At 48.4% G+C, this 26,933-nt stretch overlaps 1 protein-coding gene across 7 annotated transcripts in view; it reads left to right on the top strand.

Moving 5' to 3' along the window:
* LOC119969344 (synaptonemal complex protein 2-like) overlaps positions 1-26,933 on the top strand; it is an 855,597-nt gene that overhangs the window by 157,008 nt on the left and 671,656 nt on the right. For all 7 annotated transcript variants that reach the window (XR_005461337.1, XM_038802871.1, XM_038802868.1 and 4 more), the window contains exon 7: positions 18,995-19,040. Coding sequence is in view for 6 of the 7 variants with exons in the window: in XM_038802871.1 (XP_038658799.1) it covers positions 18,995-19,040 (46 nt within the window). In the remaining variant the exon portion in view is untranslated. The remainder of the gene's footprint in view (positions 1-18,994; positions 19,041-26,933) is intronic.

The raw sequence follows: 26,933 nt of genomic DNA, 5'->3' as shown, positions 1-26,933 counted from the left end.
ACTTTCTATATAAAATTCCCATGGCCAAATACAAGCACAATCTCCCTCAGCGGATTTACTGGACACATGCAGGAAGGCTACATTACGGCCCCGATGCCAGACCGTGTCGGCAGAGTAGCCACTAACCACCCTGTCGTTTTAGTCAACCTTCCCCAAACAGCCGAGCACATTTTGGGTGGATTTCATGAATTTGCATAATCTTTCATTTGACCCCGTTAATTGCTGAATATGGCAGATGGACACAGTAACAAGAACTCCATCAACTCTTTCAGTTGACGGTAATGGTCATCAGCTCTGCACAATTAGGGAGTACTGGTTTCATCCTTTAGCGATTATCACATATTCGATCTTCAGGGAGGTACTCAAAAAGAACGAAGAGGTGTTTGCGATGCATAAACATGATTGTGGGCAGATAGCAGAAACAATACGGCTTCCGCAGACAGGCAGAAATTACCAAGGTCATCAGTAGCTTATTGCAACAGGGTGTAATTCGACCGGTAGCATCCACCAACAATGCCCCAATTTGGCCAGTCAAAAAGCTAGACGGATCGTGGCATCTGGCCATTGATTATCACCAATTAAATAAAGTAACCCCACTCACAGCCCCTACTGCAGCAACAAGCCCCATAACCGTTGATGTACGATCAATTGAACAAAGACTAGAGTTGGATACAACCGAGGCTTTATTGCTCTAAGATGTGTGGCTTCCCACAGCAGCTGGCGAAATGGCTGCTGCATGGGGGACACACACATTTATACTCCGCCTACTGGGTGGAACCAGCAGGCAGGGACTACCGGCGAACCTGTAGTACAGGTCCTAGCATACATCACCTAATAGAGGTGCAACAGTGGTTTACCACATTCACCCCCTGTTAAAATTGAGTCCGGCGGGGGTGGTAGAGAACAATATACAGCAATGAATTGATATTTACAATATTTGAGAGCGAAAAAAAAATGTCTTTTGAAGTCCAGTGGACCAGTTAGAGGTTTAACTGGTCCGGGGCCTTGATGTTCCGCTGGGAGCGACATTGTGGCGGCGGTGATGTCGATGCTGGCCTGATGTTCGGTGATTCCAGGAGCGTACCAAAATCCTCTTCATCCTCGGGCGCGGGCAGGGGGAGGACAGATGGTCCTGGGGGAGGTGTTGGTGGGAGCGCCGGGGAAGGGGAGAGTGGCGCCGGGCCGGAGGGGTGTGTGTGTGGAACCTGCTGGTGCCAGGTGAGGGAGACAGTATCCTGGCGGCCATCGGGGTACGCCACGTAGGCATACTGGGGGTTTGCATGGAGCAATTGCACCCTCTCCACCAACGGGTCCGCCTTGTGGAGTTGGACGTGCCTACAAAGAACACAGAAAATTACAGCACAGCAACAGGCCCTTCGGCCCTCCCAGCCTGCGCCGATCCTTTATCTAAACCTTTCTCCTATTTTCCAAGGTCTACTTCCCTCTGTTCCCCGCCCGTTCATATATCTGTCTAGATGCATCTTAAATGATGCTATCGTGCCCGCATCTACCACCTCCGCTGGCAAAGCGTTCCAGGCACCCACCACCCTCTGCGTAAAAAACTTTCCAAGCACATCTCCCTTAAACTTTCCCCCTCTCACCTTGAAATTGTGACCCCTTGTAATTGACACCCCAAATCTTGGAAAAAGCTTGTTGCTTGTTCTTTGTTCTTGTTCTTTGACCACCTGCCAGCGAGAGGCTGGGAGGTTCCTGGACCGTATGGCCAGTTGGACGGCCCTCCATACCGTCCCGTTCTCCCTCTTACCTGTTTGTTTCCCCGGGTGTTATAGCTTGTCGTCCTGCTAGAGGCGATACCCCTGCTGAGCAGGAACTGACGTAGCTCATCACTCATGAATGAGGATCTCCTGTCACTGTGGATGTAGGCGGGGAAGCCGAACAGAACGAAGATTGTGTTGAGGGCTTTGATGACGGTGGCAGACGTCATATTGGGGCATGGGATGGCGAAGGGGAATCTGGAGTATTCATCGACCACACTGAGAAAATATGTGTTAAGGTCGGTGGAGGGGAGGGGCCCTTTGAAATCCACGCTTAGGCATTCAAAGGGACGGGAGGCCTTCACCAGGTCCGGTCTGGCCGGTAGAAGTGCGGCTTGCACTCCGCACAGACCTGGCAGTTCCTGGTGATTGTCTGTTCTTCCTCGATGGAGTAGGGCAGGTTGCGGGCCTTTCTGAAATGGTACCACCGTGTGACTCCCAGGTGACAAAGGCAGTCGTGCAGGGTCCAGAGTCAGTCTACTTGTACGCTGGCACATGTACCTCGGGATAGGGCGTCTGGGGGCTCGTTGAGCTTATCGGGGTGATACAAAATCTCGTAATTGTAGGTGGAGAACTCGATCCTACACCTCAAGATCTTATCGTTCTTGATCTTGCCCCGCTGTGTGTTATTAAACATGAAGGCGATCGACCGTTGGTCAGTGAGGAGAGCGAATCTCCTGCCGGCCAGGTAATGCCTCTAATGCCGCACAGCTTCAACAATAGCTTGGGCCTCTTTTTCGACGGATGAGTGTCGCATTTCTGAAGCATGAAGGTTGCGGGAGAAGAATGCCACGGGTCTGCCTGCCTGATTGAGGGTGGCAGCTAGGGCAACGTCTGATGCGTCGCTCTCTACTTGAAAGGGCAGTGTCTCATCTACTGCGCGCATCCCGGCCTTGGCGATATCGGCTCTGATACGGGTGAAGGCCTGTTGTGCCTCGGCTGTCAGGGGAAAATGGGTGGACTGTACGAGTGGGCGGGCCTTGTCGGCATATTTTGGGACCCACTGGGAGTAGTATGAGAAGAACCCCAGGCAGCGTTTGAGGGCCTTGGGGCAGTGGGGAAGGGGGAGGTCCATGAGGGGGCGCATGAGGTCAGGATCGGGCCCCAGAACTCCGTTCTGGATCAAATAGCCGTGGATGGCGAAGCGGGTCATGCAAAACATGCACTTCTCCTTGTTGTAGGGGAGGAGAGTGATGGTGTGAAGAAATTTGTCAAGGTTGGCATCGTGGTCCTGCTGGTCATGGCCGCAGATGGTGACGTTGTCTAGGTACGGGAAGGTGGCCCGCAAACCGTACTGGTCAACCATTCGGTCAATCTCCCTTTGGAAGACCGAGACCCCATTAGTGACGCCGAAGGGAACCCTGAGGAAGTGATAGAGGCGACCGTCCGCCTCCAAGGCAGTGTATGGATGGTCCGATTTACGAATGGGGAGCTGGTGGTAGGCGGATTTGAGGTCTACCGTTGAGATCTACTGTGCAATCTGATTGACCATATCAGATATGCGTGGGAGGGGGTACGCGTCGAGCTGCGTGTACCGATTGATGGTCTGGTTGTAGTCCACGACCATTCTGTTTTTCTCCCCAGTTTTAACGACTACCACTTGGGTTCTCCAGGGGCTGTTGCTGGCCTTGATGATGCCTTCCCGAAGCAGCCGCTGGAGTTCGGACCTGATGAAGGTCCTGTCCTGGGTGCTGTACCGTCTGCTCCTGGTGGCGACGGGTTTGCAATTGCGAAGAGGGAAGGTGGATCAACCTTTAGGGTCGCGCGGCCGCACACTGTGAGGGGTGGTAGGGGCCCGCCGAATTTTAGGGTTAGGCTCTGGAGGTTGCACTGGAAGTCCAGGCCTAGTAGTAGGGCAGCGCAGAGGTTAGGGAGGACGTAGAGGTGGAAGCCGTTGAATTCTACGCCCTGGACCATGAGTGTGACCGTACAGTAGGCTCTCAAACGCATGGCGACGGAATGGGATCCGGAGGCAAGGGAAATTCTTTGGTTGGCGGTGTGTACTGCGAGGGAGCAGCGCCTGACCGTATCCGGGTGGATGAAGCTTTCGGTGCTCCCGGAGTCCAGCAGGCACGAGGTCACATGGCCGTTGATTTTCAGGCTGGTCGATGCAGTGGCCAGGTTGTGCGGATGAGACTGGTCGACTGTCACTGAGGCGAATCGTGGTCGGTCGTTGCTGACGTTGGATGATGGGGAGCCTGGGGGCCCAGGTCCGGAAATGCTGTCGGTGTCCATGTGCCGTGGGGAAGACAAGATGGCGGCATCTGAAGAACTTGAGGGGGACAAAATGGTGGTGCCCATTGGCCGCACGTTGCAGGGGTTGGACAAGATGGCGGCTCCCATGGGACGCACGTGGTCTGAGGGAGGGGAAGATGTCGGCGCCCACTGGTCGCGCGAGGTCCAGGGAGGTTAAGATGGCGGCGCCCATTGAGCGTAGACTAGGGAGGTCGGGGCGACTGCACGGGCCTGCGACACCACGGCGAAGTGCCCCTTTTTATCGCAAGCTTTACATGGTCGTAAAAATAGCATCGGGGGCCCCCGGGGTGCGATGGCTGGTGCGCGGCGCAAGCGTATTGGCTGGGTAAGGCCTCCGCTGGGGCGGCCACCTGTGGGGTCCACAATACATAGGAGGGGTGGGCCGAGCGGCTGGGGGTGTAGGTCTGAATGTTGCGCGAGGCGACCGTCATGGAGAGTGCTAGCTTCTTTGACTCAGCTAGATCGAGCGTGGCCCCCTCTAACAGTCTTTGGCGTATGATGTCCGACCCAATCCCCGTAACGAGCGGGTCCCTCATAAGGAGGTTTGAATGTTCAGTGGCCGTAACGGCCTGACAGTCACAGTCCCAGACGAGTGGGATTAGGTCCCTCCAGAAGTCTTCAATGGACTCACCCGGGAGTTGAGAGCGAGTGGCGAATATGTGCCTGGCGAAGAGCGTGTTCGTCTTCTGCGCGTAGTTTTCTTTGAGAAGCGTCATGGCTTCGGCGTAGTTCGGCACGTCCTGGATCAGCGGAAAGCGTTGGAGCTCAACCTTGAATACAGGATCTGCATCTTCTGAGCCTCCGAGATAGCGCTGGGAGCCGAGTTGATGTACGCCTCGAAACAAGCTAGGCAGTGATAAAGTCCTTTTTGGCGTCACTTGATTGTGAATCCAGCTGCAGGCGATCTGGCTTGATACGGAGGTCCATTTCTGGAAAATCTTAGAACTATAAATTGATGCATGATCAATTGAACAAAGACTAGAGTTGGATACAACTGAGGCTTTATTGCTCTAAGATATGTGGCCTCCCACAGCAGCTGGCGAAATGGCTGCTGCATGTGGGACACAATATTTATACTCCGCCTACTGGGCGGAGCCAGCAGGCAGGGAAAACCGGTGAACCTGTTGTACTGTCCGACCAGACATCACCTAATAAGGGTGTAACAGTGGTTTACCACAACCATGATGAAGCAAGGGGTGCAAGCAAAATATTTCACCGTGCTAGATATGAGCAATGGTTTCTGGTCCATACCCTGAGACCGAGCTTGTCTGTATGAATTTGCCTTCGCGTTTCAAAGCCAACAAAATACTTGGACGTGCCTCCCACAGGGCTTCCACAATTCCCCATCCATTTTCCACGGGCAGCAAGCTGGCCTGTCCAAATTCACCCGCCCTGATTGCCTAGTGCAGTATGTGGACGACCTACAACTGCAGACCAACACCAGAGAAGAGCATGTGGCTCTACTGCACGAACTGCTAGCCCTGCTCTACTCTATGGGCTGCAAGGTGAACCCAAAGAAAGCACAAATTATGAAGACAGAAGTATTATATTTGGGTACCATCATCACCCACGGGAAGAGGGAAATAGAGAGGAAGCAGATTGACAACTGCCCCTGCCCCGTAATGTGAGTGCACTTCACTCATTTCTAGGATTAGTGGGGTCCTGTAGGAATCACATGATGGATTCGCCACTAAAGCCGCCCCACTCTCAGTACTCTTGAAAAAGAACACCCCCTGGAAATGGGCTCCACAGCATTCAGAGAACATAGAATAGTACAGTACAGTCCCTTCGGCCCACGATGTTGTGCGGACCATCACAAAGTCATGCTATCTTTAATCAAACGATGTTTTTCAAAATAATCATAAATCCTATCTCTCAGAATCTTTTCCAATATTTTGCTTACCACAAATGTAAGATCAGCCCAGTAAACGATTTAAAGTGCACCCTCGGTTAATAATTCGGCCAGATGCACAGAGCTGCCGCTGTCGAGCTGGTGCACAGTACCCCACCAGTTAGTCTATTTCATATTTTATTGTATTGTATGTTGGGGTGTGCCCTTCTCTTCTAAATATGTGTATATATATATATATAGATATATGTTTCTTATTCTGTGTACATACGGTAATTATACCTTGTTCAAAAACCCAATAAAGTCATTTATTTTTTTAAAAGAGTGCAAGAGGGGGGGGGGGGTTGGTTTTGGGTTTATTTTGTTTTGTAATGTGAGTGTTAAATGTAAAAATGTTAAAATATGAATAAAAATATATTTTTTAAAAATAAATAAATAAATAAAACTAAAGTGCACCCTGGCCACAGCCCCTGCTTTATAAGTTCCTGACCCTAACTTGCCATATGCCATATATTATGGGCCAGGGTTCAGAGAACACCACATGGAGTTCACCGTTTAATACATTTTGGTTATGAGGAGCACAAGAGCCCACTTTCCAGGTGTTATGCAACAGAGATGTTAAGTATTTTTAAACAAAACAATGTTTATTCTATGAATCCAGTTGTCATTTTATAAACACACAGTAAATATCTTACCAACTATCAATACAGATACTTCCCTAAAGATACAGTACTCTATAGGTAACCCTTAGTAACTTTCCTAACAACATCCATAATCCAAGCATCCTTTTTACCTACAAAACAATGGGCGCGATTCTCCGCCCCCCACGACGGGTCGGAGAATAGCGGGAGGGCCTTCCCGACATTTTTCCCGACCTCCCGCTATTCTCCCCCCCCCCCCCCCCCCCCCACGGCCGCCCGACGACACGAATTGCTGCTCGCCTTTTTTTTACGTCGAGCAGCGATTCTCCCCTGGCCGATGGGCCGATTTCCCAGGCCTTTACGGCCGTTTTCACGAATTTAAACACACCTGCTATCACAGTTCGTGAAAACGGCCGCAAAGTGCCGTTCTGCACAACCATGCCACCGATTGGCACGGCCGCACCATGGCCATGCCAAGGGTGGCATGGGCCCGCGATCGGTGGGCACCGATCGCGGGCAGCGGGTCCGATTCCCGCGCACTCTTTGTCCCTCCGCCGCCCCGCAGGATCAGTCTGCGGGGCGGCTGAGGGGCATGACGGACCGCGCATGCGTGGGTTTGACGCATATGCGCGATGACGTTATCCGCGCATGCGCGGGTTGGAGCCGTCCAACCCGCGCATGCGCGGCTGCCGTCACCGTGCGCGTCAGCCGCCGCGAGTCTTGGCGGCCGGGTTTAGCGAACGTTCGCTAAGCCCGCGCTGCCGTTCTTCGCGGGGCCGCGATGCTAGCCCCGACCGGGGGGGTGAATCGGGTCCCGGGAGGGGGCGCGGAGGCTGACGTGAAACACGGCCGGTTTCACGGCAGCCTTTACGACTCTCCGCATTTGCGGAGAATCGCGCCCAATAGGTTTGCATTCCATCCAGAAACATGTATTTCTGTGAAGTTATCACGTGGTCTGGGGACATTGTTTAGCATGCAGAGAGAGAGAGAGACCAAAATACACCTTGGTTTGAATGCAGCTCCCCAACTGAAAACGAAACCAAACAAAACTCAGAGCCACAAAGCAGCTTCTAGCTCAAAACGAAAGTAAAAAGCAGAGCCAGAGCCCAGCTCCACTCACACAATGGCATCACTGCAGCCATTTGAGAAGACAAACATTTTTTAAAGTGACATTCCCTTGACACATAGAGGAAGCAGCTACCGATCAGACTATTTAAGCTGCACTCTTACGGGAGCGACATGACCGATTAGGTCCCGTAGCATACACCTCCAGAGTGTTAGACCCCGTAGAACAAGGTTTTTCTAGATGTGAATAACACCTGCTCGCAGTCTTTTGAGCGGTCCAGTACTTTGCCTACATTAAGGGACTCAACTCGTTCACGATTGTCACCGAGCACTTTCCAACTCAGCTTCTCTCAGATGGGAGACTTAAGGACGGTTCAGTCAGCCAGGCTTGAGCCGCACGATGGACACTATTACTACAGGGCAGGGACATCTCTGTCAAACGTACCAAGGTACCCGCAGCTTTGGCGGATAATTAACACTGCGGAAAAACCCCACATGAGTGCCAAATAATAACGGCCAAACACCTCACAGGACTTTTTATCCCCAGATCACTGCAGCCAAGAGCCGGCAACAAAAATGCGAGGCCCAACAATCAACTGACGCCTTTAAAATGTATGTAGATGGCTCCTGTGGATATGTGGATGGAAATGTGGCCATCTAAAATGGCCGCCCGCATAGGATAAAGAGAATTGTGGTCAAGCCAGGACACAGACAGTGCACAGCCCCTGTGTATTATGCAAAGAAAAACCAGACCGAATTGAAACTTGCACCTGTTAAAGGTCAATCACCGATTTCCTCAGGATAATAGACTCAAATTAAGAAATAGCAACAGTAGCAGACTCCCGGCGCCACCCCCCCCTTAGCTTCCACTAACAATGCCCTGATTTGGCCAGTAAAGAAACCAGATGGCTCATGGCAACTCACTATTGACTATCGCAAATTAAAGAAAGTTACCCCTTTAACAGCCCCCACCATTGCCACGAGTCCCACGACCATGCTTAAACAGGGAGTGCAAGCAAGATATTTCACCGTGCTGGACATTAGCAATGGTTTCTGGTCCATTCCTCCAGACTGAGCTTGCCAATATAAATTTGCGTTCATGTTTCAAGGTCAGCAGTACACATGGACATATCTCGCTCAAGGATTCCATAACTCCCCCTCCATTTTCCACAGACAGCTAGCTCTGAGTTTTGTTTGGTTTTGTTTTCAGTTGGGGATCTACATTCAAACCAAAAAGGTGTATTTTGGTCTTTCTCTCTCTCTGCATGCTAAACAATGTCCCCAGACCACATGATAACTTCACAGAAATACGTGTTTCTGTAAGGAATGCAACCCTATTGTTTTGTAGGAAAAAAGGGTGTTTGGATTATGGATGTCGTTAGGTCTCTAAATTAGCCTGCCCCGAATGCCTCGTTCAATATATAGACGACCTGCTCCTGCAAACTGACACCAAGGAAGAGCCCGTGGCTCTGCTAGCCGAATTGCCAGCCCTGCTCCAGTCCATCGGATGTAAAGTAAACCCCAAAAAGGCTCAAATACTAAGGGAGAAGGTACTCTATTTAGGGACAATTATCACCCACGGCAAGAGACAGATTGAACAGAAGCGAATAGACTCTAGTTAAATTGCCCCTGTCCCATAATGTAACTGCACTCCGTTCATCCCTAGGTTTAGTGGGATACTGTAGGAATCACATAGATGGGTTTGCCACCAAAGCCGCTCCACTCTCAGAGCTCTTGAAGAACACCCCCTGGAATTGGCTCCCACAGCACACAGACACATTATTGATTTAAAGTGCTCCTTAGGAACAGCCCCCGCTTTACAAGTTCCCAACCGTGACTTGCCATAAGTCATAGAAGTAGCAACCACCGACCAAACACTATGAGCAGTACTCCTACAGGAACGCCATGACCAATTAGGACCAGTGGCCTATGCTTCCAGAGTTTTAGATCCTGTAGAACAGGGATTTTCTGGCTGTGAACAACACCTGCTTGCAGTCTTTTGGGCAGTTCAACATTTCGCATACATTACAGGCCTCAACCCAGTCACTATTCTCACCAAACACACCCCCAGTCAACTTTTGTTAGACGGCAGATTAAAGGACGGTTCAGTTAGCCAGCTCAGAGCAGCTCGCTGGACATTATTACTACAAGGAAGGGACATCTCCGTTAAGCGTACCAAGACCTACACATTTTTAGCGGACAATTTACAATATGCAGGGACCCCACATGAGTGCCAGATCATTACAGCCAGACACCACACAGGACCCTTTATCCCCAAGTCATTACAACCATGCGCAGGCAGCCAGAAACTAGGTTCCCAAAACTCAGGGGGCACATTTAGAATCTATGTGGATGGCTCCTCCACTGTAGAGGATGGTATTAGGATCACTGGATGCGGGATTTATATGGAGGATTCCAAGGGACATTCACTGGAAGAGGCATCTTTAAAATTACAAGGACATTAAAATTACAAGTCACCACCGCACCTCCCTGTTGTGTTATGCTGCTTTGGATAACACAGGCTGCTACTTAATACAGTGTTAACTGAAGGATGCTCCAGACTCTGAAATGAGTTCATTGAACTATTAACACAGTTCTCAAATGAGTTCAATTCTCTGCTAATCTAACTGTAGTAACTCAGTCTAACTGTACCAGCTTGCTCTAAGCCACGTGCTGGGGCGTGATCAACCCTGTCTAACTCTCTAGATAGGGGGCCTCACGGTAGCATGGTGGTTAGCATCAATGCTTCACAGCTCCAGGGTCCCAGGTTCGATTCCCGGCTGGGTCACTGTCTGTGTGGAGTCTGCACGTCCTCCCCGTGTGTGCGTGGGTTTCCTCCGGGTGCTCCGGTTTCCTCCCACAGTCCAAAGATGTGCGGGTTAGGTGGATTGGCCATGCTAAATTGCCCGTAGTGTAAGGTTAATGGGGGGATTGTTGGGTTACGGGTATGCGGGTTACGTGGGTTTAAGTGGGGTGATCATGGCTCGGCACAACATTGAGGGCCGAAGGGCCTGTTCTGTGCTGTACTGTTCTATGTTCTATGTTCTATGTCTGTGTGGAAAGAGGCAGGGTGTGAGTGCCTCATCCCTTTTATAGTGTTTTTGTCGTGCACCCTTATGGTGATGCCACCTCTGAGTGTCCTGACTGCCCATTGGTTGTGTCTTATTCTGAGTGTTCATTGGTTGCATGTTTGCATATCATGACACTCCCCACCCGGTAATCTCAAGGCAGATGCCTTAGCTAAAGCCGGAGCCCATAGTGATCATTTCTAGTAACCACCCAAAGGCATTCACTCCAGGTATCCCAAACCAATACCGAAGATCTGTCCCAAGCACAGAAGGCCAACAAGTCCCTTAAACAGGTTTTGAATGGCACCTACCCAGCCCCTTATGACAAATGGAAGGATACACTCATGTTATGGGGAAGGGTTTAGAGAATCCAAAGCGTATCATAGAGTTCACCTGACCCACAACTTTTAATAGATTATGGTGTGGGGAGCACACGGCTCACTCTACAGGTATGGTACAGCAGAAAATGGACCAATTGTTTTTTAAAACAAAACAATGTTTATTCTATGAACTTAAGTTAACCCTTTAAAAACAGTGAAAATCTTAGCAACCAGTAAATCAACTACACCCCCCAAAGAACACAACGCTAAGTAACCTGTATGCTGTTCTTTTTCCACCCAAAAGACTTAACAAACCTTCAAACAGGAGCACATTAGGTTTACATTCAATATTGAGATCGTTTTACAATTCTGAGTCCACCAAATGATCCAAAGATAGTCTTTGGATTTCGTAGAATTTACAGTGCAGAAAGAGGCCATTCGGCCCATCGAGTCTGCACCAGCTCTTGGAAAGAGCACGACCCATACCTCCACCCCATCCCCATAACCTAGTAACCCACCCAACACTAAGGGCAATTTTGGACACTAAGGACAATTTAGCATGGCCAATCCACTTAACCTGCACATCTTTGGACTATGGGAGGAAACCGGAGCACCCGGCGGAAACCCACGCACACACGGGGAGAACGTGGCAGAGAGCAACAGCAGTGAAGCTCACTGAAAAAACACAGACACACCCAAGCTCTTTCTCAAACTGAAACTAAAAAGCAGAAGTGGAGCTCAATTCCATCCACACTCTGACATCACTCCAGTAACATGAAATGAAAATCGCTTATTGTCACAAGTCAGCTTCAAATGAAGTTACTGTTAAAAACCCCGAGTCGCCACATTCCGGCACCTGTTCGGGGAGGCTGGTACGGGATTTGAACCGTGCTGCTGGCCGGCCTTGGTCTGCTTTAAAAGCCAGCGATTTAGCCCAGTGTGCTAAACCATCCCCTCACATGAGCAGCTGCATTTCTTAAAGGTACATTTCTTAAACACCCATTTCTTAAAGGGTACTCTCACATAACACCTCCCCCCAAGAAAAAACAAACAAACCATCAACTTCAAGATGGTTTCATTTTTCATCTTTTCACCATCCTTGAAGAAATGCACACAGTAAATATACTTTTCATTTCAAAAGACAACACACGCAAACAGGTATAATAATATAGTCCATTTTTTTCCCCGTTCTTCCTCCAGCTGAAATTGCTTCCGTTAATCACATTCGTGACAAAGCATCAGCTATCACGTTTTCTCGTCCTGCCACATGTACTATTTGTAAATTAAATGGCTGCAACAGTAAACTCCAGCGAAGCAGCCTTGCATCGTTCTTCCGGAATCGCTCCAAAAATGTCAACAGATTATGATCAGTATATATAATGGTGTCAGACGGATTGCTGGTTACATAAATGTGAAAATGTTGCAAAGCCAGCACCAAACTCAAAGTTTCCTTCTCAATCGTGGAATACTTTTTCTGGTGAGAATTCAATTTCTTTGAAAAATAACCAATAGGTCGCTCGAGCCCTTCATCGTCGTCCGGTAGAAGCACCGCACCTACGCCCACATCACTCGCATCAACAGCCACTTTGAATGGTTTGGTATAATTTGGGATGGCTAACACAGGAGCAGTGGTTAACACAGCCTTCAGGCCGTCAAATGCCTGTTGAAACTCCGCTGTCCACTGGAATTTGTTACGCTTCTTCAGCAAGTCCGTCAGTGGGGCGACCACACTGCGAAAATTGGGTACAAATTTCCGGTAAAATCCACTCATACCAAGAAATCGCATTATTTCTCGTTGTGCCGAGGGAATTGGAAACTCCCCAATAACTTCTGTTTTCACATCCCGTGGGGCCATTCGATCCTGTCCGATTGTATGGCCAAGGAAAGTGACTTGGGCCTTTCAAAATTCACTTTTGGTTCGGTTTATCGCCCAAATCCACCTACTGAAGTCGGTCAAATAACTCCTATCAGATGTTTCAAATGTTCTGTCCATGTCTGGCTAAAAATTACCAGATCGTTGATGTCTAATGCACAATTGGGTCATCCTGAAACAACTTTGTTAGTTAACCGTTGAAGTGTGGCTGGTGTGTTTTTCATGCCAAATGGCATAACTTTGAATTGGTATGTACCATCAGGAGTCACAAAAGCTGAAATCTCCTTCACCCTTTCGAATAAAGGTACCTGCCATTTACCTTTAAGTAAATCCAATTTGGAAATAAAAGCTGACTGTCCCACTTTCTCAATATAATCCTCCAAACGTGGGATAGGATAAGAGTCCATTCTTGTAACTGCATTAACCTTTCTATAGTCCACACACAAACGTTGGGTACCATCTGGTTTTGGTACCATCACTATGGGTGAGCTCCATTGGTTGCAACCCACTTCAATTGTGCCATTTTTAAGCATACTTTCAATCTCTTTGTTAACCTGTGCCAATTTTAAAGGGTTAAGTCTATACGGATGTTGTTTGATCGGAACAGCATTTTCCACATCTATATTATGTCTAGCCATTTTAGTACTTCCCAATTTATCTCCACAAACTTGCCCATGTGATATCAATAACTCTTTCAGGTCTGTTCATTTTTCCTCTGTAAGGTAACGCACCAATTTATCCCAATTTTTAAGAACATCCTCATTTTCCAATTTAATTTGAGGTATGTCGAAATCATAGTCATCTGGATTTGGTTCGTCACTTTGAGTTAGAATCATTAAAACCTCCTCCTTTCACTCTCCTTCCCTTTCAAAGTACCTTTTAAGCATATTCACATGACACACTTGGTGAGTCTTCCTTCTATCTGGTGTTTTTACCACATAATGCACCTCACTTAATTTCTTTTCAATCTGATAAGGTCCACAAAACCTAGCTTTTTAAGGTTTACCTACCACTGGTAACAATACTAAAACTTTAGCTCCACTGGCAAAACTATGAACTTTGGATTTCTTGTCCGCTACCCGTTTCATCATATTTTGTGCAACTCTTAAATGTTGTCTAGCCAATTCACCTGCTCTATTTAATTGTTCCCTAAAATTTGACACGTAATCCAATAATGTAATTTTTGATTTCTCACTCACCAATTTTTTCTTAATCAATTTAAGTGGTCCTCTTACTTCATGACCAAAAATTATTTCAAAAGGACTAAATTTGGTTGACTCATTAGGTGCATCCCTAATTGCAAACAGTACGAATGGAATTCCTTTATCCCAATCCTCTGGATAATCGTGACAACAAGCCCTCAACATTGTCTTTAATGTCTGATGCCACCTTTCTGACGCTCACTGCGATTCTGGATGGTACACAGTTGATTTAAATTGTTTTATTCCTGAGCTATCCATGACTTCTTTGAATAACCTGGAGGTAAAATTTGATCCTTGATCCGATTGTATTTCTGTGGGTAGTCCATATCTTGTAAAGAATTTAAGTAACTCCACAATCTTTTTAGCTGTAATATTATGTACTGGAATGACCTCTGGAAACCTAGTAGACACACCCATTATAGTCAAAAGATATTGATTCCCACTTTTTGTTTTCGGAAGTGGTCCTATGCAATCAATTAGGACCCTTGTAAAAGGTTCCTCAAATGCTGGAATGGGTATTAAGGGTGCTGGTTTTATCACTGCTTGAGGTTTTCCTATCACTTGACATGTGTGACATAGAACATAGAACATAGAACGATACAGCGCAGTACAGGCCCTTCGGCCCTCGATGTTGCACCGACATGGAAAAAATCTAAAGGCCATCTAACCTACACTATGCCCTTATCATCCATATGCTTATCCAATAAATTTTTAAATGCCCTCAATGTTGGCATGTTCACATGATTGACAAAATTTAACTACATCTTTATGTCATCCAGGCCAATAAAAATGTTTTTGGATTTTAGCTTGAGTTTTCCTTATTAGTAAGGAATATAGTACCCACTGGTACCTCATGTGCAACTCGCAACAGCTCCATTCCATACCCTACCAACAATACTACTTGATGAACGTCTGCCCACTTTTCATCGGCCTGCATATGTAAAGGTCTCCATTTTCTCATCGAGACATTACTTTTACGGTAATAACACTGTGGTATACACTCAGATTCCTCTTCTGTGTACGCTTTCTGATACATCCGTTTTATTTCTAAATCTTTTTGTTGTAATTCCGCCACTTTTCCTGAACTAAAAATATCCGCCTCATCCTCTACCTGTTCTTGTTCTTTTTCAACCATCTGATCAAAAATCGTTTCTGACAATTGCACTTCAACTTCAACTTCACTCTTTGATTTCTCCTCTTGTCTTAACCTGTGACTTTGCGATCTTGTTGCTACACAATCCAGAAAAATCCCAGGATATTCATCCTTCAACACTTCAGTTGTCTGATTTTCCACTGATCTATCAACCACAGTAGGCATCACTCCCACTTGTGATCCAGCCATATCATTATCCAAGATAAACTGTATATTTTTGGACAAGATAGTTTATCTATTACTCCTACTACCACTTCATCACTCTTCACTGGACTTTCCAACCTTGTCTTATATAATGGAACACTACTCCTCTCACCCTGAATTCCACATATTACCACCTTTTCTGGCAACATTCTTATAAACTACATAACTCTTCATCTCTTACCATTAAAGATTGACTAGCCCCTGTATCTCTTAAAATTGTGACTTCTTTACCTGCTCCTCCTGATACACATGAGTAAACTTTACCCACACAAGTAAATTCTTTAAAGACATCTGGCACCTTCTTAACAATTACTTCTTGATCAATCTTTCACACTTCCTTCGCTTCACTTGGGCTTTCCTTTACCACTCTAACAAATCCCACTGTCTTATCCTGTTTTACCACATCAGCCTTCCCAGTGCTTTTCTTCAAGCACCAACACTCTGACTTAACATGGCTAAGTTTATTACAGTGAAAACATTTGAAACTTTTCATTTATTTTCCTCATGGATCTCTTTTTTAATCTGAGGTACTCTCTCCTTATTATCTCCCATCAGATCACCTTTACTTTTACCACTTGAGTATTTCTCATGTCCCCAGTTTCTATCCCTCACGAGCTGAAACTGATGTCAGAAACCAAGCTTTGATTAATGAACTAATTCCTAATCATCTGCCATTTTTGCTGCTAATCTCGCAGTTTCAACCCTATGCTTTTCCACATGAATTCTCACTACATCAGGAATTGAATTTTTTAATTCCTCCAAATGTATAATTTTTCTGAGAGCCTCATACGTTTGGTCTATTTTCAAAGCCCTTATCCACCTATCAAAATTACTCTGAGCCTTTCAAACTCCATGTATGTTTGACCAAATTATTTCATTACATTTCTAAATCTTTGTCTGTAAGCTTCAGGCATTAGTTCATATGCACCTAAGATGAATTTTTTCACCTCCTATACGACTCAAGATACCTTCTCTGATAGTGATGCAAACACTTCACTAGCCCTACCTATCAGCTTTGTTTGAATCAGTAATACCCACATGCCCTGTGGCCATTTCATTTGTTGAGCCACCTTCTCAAATGAAATTAAAAAGGCTTCTACCTTCTTCTCGTCAAACCTTGGCAATGCTTGGACATATTTAAATAGATCCCCACCAAGCCTTCGACTTTGACGCTCTTTCTCACTATCCTCATCACTATCATCCAACTGTACGTTTCTCTTTACGTCTGCCAATTTTAACTGACTGTTATGTTTCATAGCCATTTTCTGAAGTTCAGACTCTCTTTCTTTTTCTTTTTCTCTCATTGCATATTCAAGCTGCTTTAATTCTTTTTCATGTTCAAGTTGCAACTGGATCTTTGCCATTTCTAATCAGTCAGACTGTATCTCAGGCAACTTTAAATGCTCAGCTACCGCTATAATTACCTCATCTTTTTGCATTTTGTCAGGTAATGATAACTACAATGTTTTTGCCAAATCTAAAAGCTTTTTTTAGTCTCTGTCTATAAGGTACTGCGTGTGACCGTCTCCACCCCCAAAATCTCCTGAGCCTCTGAAAGAGCCATTGTCCACAACACAATCCCCACTTAAACTAAAATACCACACCTAAAAAGCAACCACAATATGGTCACCCCTCACTATCTTTAAGTTCACTAAGCCAATCCAATAGATAGACTTTTATCCCTCTCGAACCCCCAATTGTTATGGGTCAGGGTTTAGAGAACCCCAAAGTGTATCATGGAGTTCACCTGACCCACAATTTTTAATAGATTGTGATACGGGGAGCACACGGCCCATTCTACAGGCGTGGTGTTTCAGAAATGGCAAAGTTCTTTTTTAAAGCAAAACATTGTTTATTCTATGAACTCAATTTTACCTTTTTAAAACAAACAGTGAATATCTTAGCAACCAGTAAATCAAATACATCCCCAAAGAATACAACACTAAGTAACCTGTATGCTGTCCTTTTACACCCAAACTACTTAACAAACCTTCAAACAGGAGTGCATTAGGTTTACATTCAATATTGAGACCTTTTTACAATTGGCAGAGATCAACAGCAGTGCAGCTCACTGAAAAAACACAGACACACCAAAGCTCTTTCTCAAACTGAAACTAAAAAGCAGAAGTAGAGCTCAGCTCCACCCACACTCTGACATCACTCCAGTAACAGTGATGGGCCAAGTTCAAGGTCCATTTCTTAAACACCCATTTCTTAAAGGGTACTCTCACATGATACTCACTATACAGGATGGCATTGTTTTAACGGACGGAATTTATGTGGCCCCACCCAGAACAGAAACCAATTAATATACCAGTTCCATGACTGATACGTACATCAGGGACTAGACACTACCATTGCCCATTTAAAACCTCTGTGTTAGTGGCCTGAATTGAAAATTGACGTCACCCATTATGTCGAGAATTGCCTCATTTGTGCTCAAAACAATAACAATCGTTAGACAAAGAAGGGACAATTAAGACACACCCAACCTGTAGAGTGCCCCTGGACAAATCTTCAAATCGATTACATTGCCCCCCCCCCCCCCCCCCCTGCAGAAATGGTTTCAAATATGTTCTGGTCATTATCGACAATCACTGACAAAATATCAATCTATGTACAATGTTGTGTCCTATTTTGCACACTCAGTTTGCTAATAATGCCATGTGTGGAATGTTGGGCAGCACGGTAGCACAGAGTTTTGCAATGTTGCTTCACAGCACCAGGGTCTTAGGTTTGATTCCCGGCTTGGGTCAATGTCTGTGTGGAGCATGCACGTTCTCCCTGTGTCGTTGTGGGTTTCCTCCAGGTGCTCTGGTTTCCTCTCACAAGTCCCGAAAGGTGTAAGGTAGATTGGACATTCTGAATTCCCTCTCCGTGTCCCCGAACAGGTGCCGGAATGTGGCGACTAGGGGCTTTTCACAGTAACTTAATTGCAGTGTTAATTAAGCCTACTTGTGACAATAAAGATCATATGTTTATTTTATTATCAAATACCTTCGTTCAATATAGACAACACCCACATACATTCCCCCTGACCCTCATGCTGGTTGTCTCAAGAATTCAAAAGTGTTCGTCAAACATGTTAGGGCAGCACGGTAGCACAGTGGTTAGCACAGTTGCTTCACAGCTTGCTTCACAGCTCCAGGTCCCAGGTTCGATTCCCGGCTTGTGTCACCGTCTGTGCGGAGTCTGCACGTTCTCCCCGTGTCTGCCTGGGTTTTCTCCGGGTGCTCCGGTTTCCTCCCACAGTACCAAGATGTGCAGGTTAGGTGGATTGGCCATGCTAAATTGCCACTTGGTGTCCAAAAAGGTTAGGTGGCGTTACTAGGTTACTGGGATAGGGTGGAGGCGTGGGCTTGCGTAGGGTACTCTTTCCAAGAGTCGGTGCAGATTTGATGGACCGAATGGCCTCCTTACGCACTCTAAATTGTATGATTCTCTGTCTTACCAATCATAAATCCTTGCTGACTCTCTATGATCAGCTCAACTCTGTCTCGCTACCAACAGGAGGAGATTGTTATATCTACCCCAATGCAAATTGTTCTACATTCCACATTTTCATTGTTTGTTTCTGTTTTTTTCTAGATATGAACTTGACGAATCACAATCACTTATTAAAAAGCAGAAAAAGGTTAGTGTATAAAATTACACAAACGTGTATTTTGATTTCAAGGTTTTGTTCCCAGTTTCTGCTGGAAACATTTTTGTCATCCTGAAATAATATTTTTATTTTGAAGGTAGGAAGATCAGATTCAAACTTATGGTCTTATAAATTAAGAAAAATATCAACCTTTGATATTTTTAATGACTTATTTCACTTTTATTTAATGCGCGTATTAATAAAGATTGTGTTCTCTAGTTAAGGGGAACAACAGCTTGCATTTATACAACTTTAATGGATGAAAAAGTCCCAAGCTGCTTTACAGGGGGCATTATCAGGCAAAAACTGAAACCAGATAGAAAGGAGATGTTAGAAAAGTGGTTAAGACTGTGGCTACCAGAGCAGGTCAAAGGCTAGGAATCCTGCTGCGAGTAACTTGCCTTCTGACCGCCCCCCAAAACTTTTCCACGATCTACAAGGCACAAGTCAGGGGTGTAATGGGAATACTCTCCACTATCTTGGATGAATGCAGCTCCAACAACACTCAAGAAGCTCAACAACATACAGGACAAACAGCCCGCTTGATTGCTACCCCTTCCACAAACATATAATCCCTCCACTACTAATGAACATAGCAGCAATGTGTACCATGTACAAGATCCATTGCAGCAATGCACCGAGGTTCTTTCGGCAGCACCTTCCAAACCCATGACCACTGCCATCCAGAAGGACAAGAGCAACAGAAACATGGGAACCCCACCACCTGGAGATTCCCCTCCAAGTCACTCACCACCCTGATTTGAAAATACATTGCCGTTCCTTCGTTGTGGTTGGGTCAAGATCCTGGAACCCCTTCCCTAACAGCACAATGGGTGTACCTACACCTCAAGGATTGCAGCGGTTCAAATATCAACTCACAACCACCTTCTGAAGGGCAACTAGGGATGGGCAATGAATGCTGGCTGAACCAGCGATACCCACATCCCATAAATGATATTTTTAAAAATTAAAAGCTTTGTAAAAGATGGATCTGTTCGGAGAAGAGGGATGTGGAACAGTTTAGGGGAAATTGCCAATTGTAATGCCGAACTGGGAGAAGGCTCAGCCAGAAATGATTGGGGAAGGAAACGGGGAATGTTTGAGGTCAGAGGAGTCGAGAGACTTTGGTGGATTGCATGGTTCAAGACGTTACAAAGATACTGAGGAGGGAGGCCTCGAAAATTTGGTGATACAAAAGATATGAATTTGAAATTTGAGGATTTGCAGAAGTGAAGCACGGTAGCATTGTGGATAGCAAAATCGTTTCACAGCTCCAGGGTCCCAGGTTCGATTCCGGCTTGGGTCACTGTCTGTGCGGAGTCTGCACATCCTCCCCGTGTGTGCGTGGGTTTCCTCCGGGTGCTCCGGTTTCCTCTCACGGTCCAAAGATGTGCAAGTTAGGTGGATTGGACATGATAAATTGCCCTTAGTGTCCAAAATTGCCCTTAGTGTTGGGTGGGGTTACTGGGTTATGGAGATAGGGTGGAGGTGTTAACCTTGGGTAGGGTGCTCTTTCCGGGAGCCGGTGCAGACTTGATGAGCCGAATGGCCTCCTTCTGCACTGTAAATTCTATGATAATTGACTATGATATTCATCCTTCAAAGTTGAAGATGAGCATAATATCAACGAGAATTCATTGACCAAACGACATAGGAGCAGAAATAGACCATTCGGTCCATTGAGTGCTCTGCCATTCAATGAGATCATGACTGATCTGATAACTCTCAACTCCACTTTCCTGCCTTATCTCTATAACTCTCGATTGCCTTACTGACTAAAAATCTATCTATCTCAGCTTTGTACATACTTAACAGCACAGCCTCAACAGCTCTGTCGGGTAAAAAACTTCCATCGTTTCGAGGAGCCCTCCAGTACAATGCTGAGAGGGTAGCCCGCATCGTGGTGGCCTACAGCATCCTCCACAACATCGCGTAGCTGAGGGGCGATATGTTGGAGGAGGAGGATGAAGAGCAAGGGCAGGGGTCCTCGAGGAGTATGTGGGGGAGGGGGACTTTGAGCAGGACATCGGCCCGGCCAGGCATGGGAGGCCGCATAACGTCATCGCCAGGGCCAACCCGCACGGGATGCTCTGATCGCCTCCAGGTTAACCGACTGGGAGAGAGGGGGTGGTGATAGGGGGTTGCATGCTAGGGCAAGGACACCACATCCCAGACCCACACCCCCCTCACCTCCCAAACCGCCAACCCGCTTGCACACCCCTCCGTTATACATAACTGCGGCACTACGAGCTGGGGCCCTGGCCGTGACAGTGGGTCTGGTCCATGGGATGGAGGATGATGACAACCCGCTCTGCAATGAGCTCTGATGTTCCACATCGTATGACAATATCTGACTCATGCCCACAGTAGCACCTTTCACCTGGTGATCCCAACATGCGAGCTGGCCGGTCCATCACACGGCCCCTTCGACACCCTGGGCTGGGTTTGCTGGGGACAGTCGGGGCATGGGTTGGGTGGGTGGTATCATGGGAGGACAGGGCCTGCACTGGTCCCCCCTCCACCTCCCAGTCTGTGCCCTAACCCCTATGACTGAACCCTGCATCTATCCTAACCTAACTGGTGTCTAACTTTCTGGCCTTACACTAACACTAACACTACGCCGAGGTGGTACCCCAGACGGTACAGCAGGAGTGGAGGCAGCCTGCTGTGACTCATGCCCTGCGACAAGCATCCCTATTGGCATGCGTCTCCTGGGGGCACCCTGCCTAGATTTGCCCAGCCGCTGCTCGGGTGGCGTGGTGCCACCCTGTTCTGCCCGCTGCCTACCAGAAACTACGTGCAAACAGAATAAAACGGTGCAACAGCCGCACCGATTCAGCTACTTTAAATGGACTAGCACCATCGCTACGTGGAACATAATCAATTCCATGCAAACTGGTGCAGGATTCGCCGGGTCCATGATTGCCGCACATGAGGCTCACATGCCGCAGGCGCACTTAAACGATCCATCCCCTCATACACACTGACGCAGCCAATAAGATGGCTGGATGGAGAACTGCGCCACGGATCAGGGATGTGAGCTGGACACCCTCATGGACACCGTGGAAGAGAGGCGGAAGACCCTGGACCCCGGCCCGGGAAGAAGCCCAACAGGCGCCCTCGTTCGCCATGCCTGGGCGCAGTTGGCAGAGGCGAGTAGCATCGTGGGCAACATCGCCAGGACTGACATGCGGTGCCGGAAGAAACTTCAAAACCTGCTCAGGGCGGCCAGGGTGAGTTGGCCGTTCCATGCCCCTGGCACTAACTCCACCTCCACCACACACCCGCAACCTGGTCTCTCCTCCTCTCTCATTGCCCAGGCACTAGCCAGCATTGCGCAGACAGTGGGTGGGGTGGCCCAATCCCAGAGGGAGGTGGCCCACATCACTGGCTGATGTGGCACAAACCCAGAAGGTGGTAGCATAGTCGCAGCGTGATATGGCGCTCTCCCAGACGGAGATAGTCCACTCCCTGTGCTCCATGGGCATGCAGATCCTGGTCGAGACCCGAGCGGGCCTCCAGGACTGGCAGTGCCAGGTGGCGGGGGAGCCTCAGGGGGTAGCTCCCCTTGCAACCCCGTACCATGGAGTAGCTCAGAGCCATCCCGAGGTAAGAGGAGGTAATGGGGCCCCTGCCGGGGACTCCTGCAGGGGAGGTGCCGGAAAACACCGCAGCACCTTGCACTCCCCCCACCCCCGTCGTGTCCGTGGCGCATCTGGTGGGCAGTGGGCAGAACAGGGTGGCACCACGCCACCAGGGACACCCGAGCAGCGACCTGGCCTATCCAGGCCCGGTCGCCCGAGAAGAAGCCCGCCAATGGAGATTCGGGTCGCAGGCAAGAATCACAGCAGTCTGTCCCTGTCAACTTTACCGTCTGGGGAGCCACTTCGATGTAGCATTAGAGCCCGCAAGGCCAGAAAAGTAGACACCAGTTAAGTTGGCACGGGTGCAGGGCACAGTTTAGTTATAGGCACAAGGGCACAAACCTGTATGCATTTGTTCACAATAAACACCTGTTACCACTGTTACGACCTGCCTCGGTGCTCCGCCTGATGGGTGTGAGGGGTGGGGCAGTCTGGCCTGGTCGGAAGGGGCGGGGAAATGGGCGGACATTAGACTCTCCTAATGTCCGCCCATTTTCCCGTAACCCAGGCCAGTCCAGTCCACCCGTCACACCCATCAGTCGGAGTGGTGCGGACCCTGTGGGTGGCCCAGCCTCCTCCTCCTCTCCCGACCGTACCCACCACCACAACCGCCATCCCAGGGATTCGATGGGACCATGTGATGGAATATCCAGCTCACATGCAGGAAGTGCTACCGTGGGCAGGGGTCAGACATTGTCCCTGGCGCATCTGGTGGGCAGCGGGCAGAACAGGGTGGCACCTCCCCTGTCTTCATCCCATGGACCATAATCAGTGCTACTGCCAACCCAGGGCCCCCACCCGTAGTGCGACAGGTTCTTATCATGGAGGGGGTTGCAGATGGGTGGCCGGGCTCTGCGGTGTCTGTGCCCCTGGCCATTCCCCCCTCTACTCCCCCTCCTAGTCAGTGAACATGGAGGCGATCAGAGTGTCCCATGCGTGTTCGACCTAGCGCACACATCGTGCAACCCCCCCGTGCCTGCCTGGGCTCCTGCCCGCCCTCACCCTACCCCGCACCCGCCTCGTCAGACGAGGTCTACAGTTCATCCTCCTCCTCCAATACCTCGCCCCTCTGCTGTGCAATATTGTGGAGGACGCAGCAGGCGGCCACAATGCAGGCGACCCTCTCAGCATCATACTGGATGGTCCCTCCAGAGCAGTCCAGCCACCTGAACCGCATCTTCAGGAGGCCGAAACAACACTCGATCACATCTCTGGTCGCTGTATGGGCATCGTTGTAGTGGGTCTCCGCGGCGGTCTGTGGCCACCAGATAGGTGTCATCAGCCATGACCACAGCGGATAGCCCCCGTCAGCCAGGAGCCGACACTTGTTGCGGGGAGGGCATCTCAGGAACATGTCAGGAATCGTTGAGTGTGCCAGGATGAAAGTGTCGTGCACACTGCCCGGTTATCGGACACAGACGTGTATGATGCACAGCTGATTGTCACACACCAGCTGCACGTTTATCGAGTGGAACCCCTTTTGGTTTGTGTACAGCGGCCTGTTATCCACAGGTGCTCATTGGGGGACATGCATTATGTCGACCACCCCCTGGACCAGGGCCATCTCAGTGATCGCGGCGAGCCCCGCTGCCCGGGCATCCTGATGGGCTTGGTCCACATCGAAGTAAATGTATTGATCTGCCTGGGCAAATAGGGCCTCCGTGACGCTGTGGTTGCCCCTGTGCACCGAGGTCTGTGAGATCCCGGACAGGCTCCCACTCAACGCCTGGAAGGACCCATGGCGTAGAAGTTCAGGGCGACTGTCACCTTGACAGCCATCGAGAGCGGGTGTCCTCCCCCATTCCCCCGCGATACCAGGTGTTCCATGATCTAGCAGATATGTTGCACTGACTCTATGCATGCCGGAGTCTTCGACGTATGCCCGGTCCTTCAGGTCCTCGAATGACAGGGGTTCCAGCACATGCGAGGCCTCATGTCGTGCCTCCTTGGCACCTCATCCTCCTCGGCCTGTTGGACAGCCGGATCTCCAAACCTGGATGGCAGGCATCTGCCCTCTGCTGCACACACCGCTGCTGCCTGCTCCTCTGCTGTCGCTTCCTCGTCCTCCTCAAGGATCTCCCGCTCGTACAGCTGCAGGGCATCCCCCAGGGCTGCAATGACGAGCAGGAAGACCGCCATTGCTGGTTGAATTCCAATGTGCATTGTCTGCAGGGGATTAAATAGCGACACGTTAGCATGGTGCACACCCCCATGCCCAACCAGGTCAGCTGGGCTACCCAGTTGGCACTGCGGAATCCGCCCCCTCCTCCATCCCCTCACCCCTGGCCTTGTTGGTGGACGGCACCGTGGGGGCCTTGCCGCCCATCCCTGATGCCAGGCGTACCATTGGCTGGCACTGCCCACTTTAAGGACTACCTGGCTGAGCCGCCAGTGGGTGGCGGCTGGGTGGGTTGGGGTGATTGGTGTGGGGAGCGGTCAAGTGCGTGAGTGGGGGGTAGGCATGTGTTGTCATGGGAGCATCCAATAGAACATTACAGCGCAGTACAGACCCTTCAGCCCTCGATGTTGCGCCGACCTGTGAAACCCCTCTAAAGCCCATCTACACTATTCCATTATCATCCATATGTTTATCCAATGACCATTTAAATGCCCCTAATGTTGGTGTGTCCACTACTGTTGCAGGCAGGGCATTCCGCGCCCTTACTACTCTGAGTAAAGAACCTACCTCTGACACTAGCACGGTAGCATTGTGGATTGCACAATCGCTTCACAGCTCCAATGTCCCAGGTTCGATTCCGGCTTGGGTCACTGTCTGTGCGGAGTCTGCACATTCTCCCCGTGTGTGCGTGGGTTTCCTCCAGGAGCTCCGGTTTCCTCCCACAGTCCAAAGATGCGCAGGTTAGGCGGATTGGCCATGATAAATTGCCCTTAGTGTCCAAAATTGCCCTTAGTGTTGGGTGGGGTTACTGGGTTATGGGGATGGGGTGGAGGTGTTAACCTTGGGTAGGGTGCTCTTTCTGGGAGCCGTTGCAGGCTCGATGAGCCGAATGGCCTCCTTCTGCACTGTAAATTCTATGATGATCTTCTATGATCTATCTCCCCTCAATTTAAAGCTGTGAAATGATCTCATAGTTAAGGATCCTCTCGGAAGGAGCGATCACAATATGGTGGAATTTAAAATACAGATGGAAGGTGAGAAAGTAAAATCAAATACTAGTGTTTTGTGTTTAAACAAAGGAGATTACAAGGGGATGAGAGAAGAACTAGCTAAGGTAGACTGGGAGCTAAGACTTTATGGTGGAACAGTTGAGGAACAGTGGAGAACCTTCCAAGCGATTTTTCACAGTGCTCAGCAAAGGTTTATACCAACAAAAAGGAAGGACGGAAGAAAGAGGGAAAATCGACCGTGGATATCTAAGGAAATAAGGGAGAGTATCAAATTGAAGGAAAAAGCATATAAAGTGGCAAAGATTGCTGGGAGATTAGAGGACTGGGAAATCTTTAGGGGGCAACAGAAAGCTACTAAAAAAGCTATAAAGAAGAGTAAGATAGAGTATGAGAGTAAACTTGCTCAGAATATAAAAACAGACAGTAAAAGTTTTTACAAATATATAAGACAAAAAAGAGTGGCTAAGGTAAATATTGGTCCTTTAGAGGATGAGAAGGGAGTTTTAATAATGGGAAATGAGGAAATGGCTGAGGAACTGAACAGGTTTTTTGGGTCGGTCTTCACAGTGGAAGACACAAATAACATGCCAGCGACTGATAGAAATGAGGCTATGACAGGTGAGGACCTTGAGAGGATTGTTATCACTAAGGAGGGAGTGATGGGCAAGCTAATGGGGCTAAAGGTAGACAAGTCTCCTGGCCCTGATGGAATGCATCCCAGAGTGCTAAAAGAGATGGCTAGGGAAATTGCAGATGCACTAGTGATAATTTACCGAAATTCACTAGACTCTGGGGTGGTCCCGGTGGATTGGAAATTAGCAAACGTGACGCCACTGTTTAAAAAAGGAGGTAGGCAGAAAGCAGGAAATTATAGGCCAGTGAGTTTAACTTCGGTAATAGGGAAGATGCTGGAATCTATCATCAAGGAAGAAATTGCGAGGCATCTGGATAGAAATTGTCCCATTGGGCAGACGCAGCATGGGTTCGTAAAAGGCAGGTCGTGCCTAACTAATTTAGTGGAATTTTTTGAGGACATTACCAGTGCAGTAGATAACGGGGAGCCGATGGATGTGGTATATCTGGATTTCCAGAAAGCCTTTGACAAGGTGCC

This window comes from Scyliorhinus canicula, chromosome 7, assembly GCF_902713615.1.
Source record: "Scyliorhinus canicula chromosome 7, sScyCan1.1, whole genome shotgun sequence".
In the NCBI taxonomy this organism is placed as follows: domain Eukaryota; kingdom Metazoa; phylum Chordata; class Chondrichthyes; order Carcharhiniformes; family Scyliorhinidae; genus Scyliorhinus; species Scyliorhinus canicula.
The sequence above is the reverse complement of the archived record's forward strand: the minus strand, read 5'-3'. Positions and strand labels throughout refer to the sequence as shown.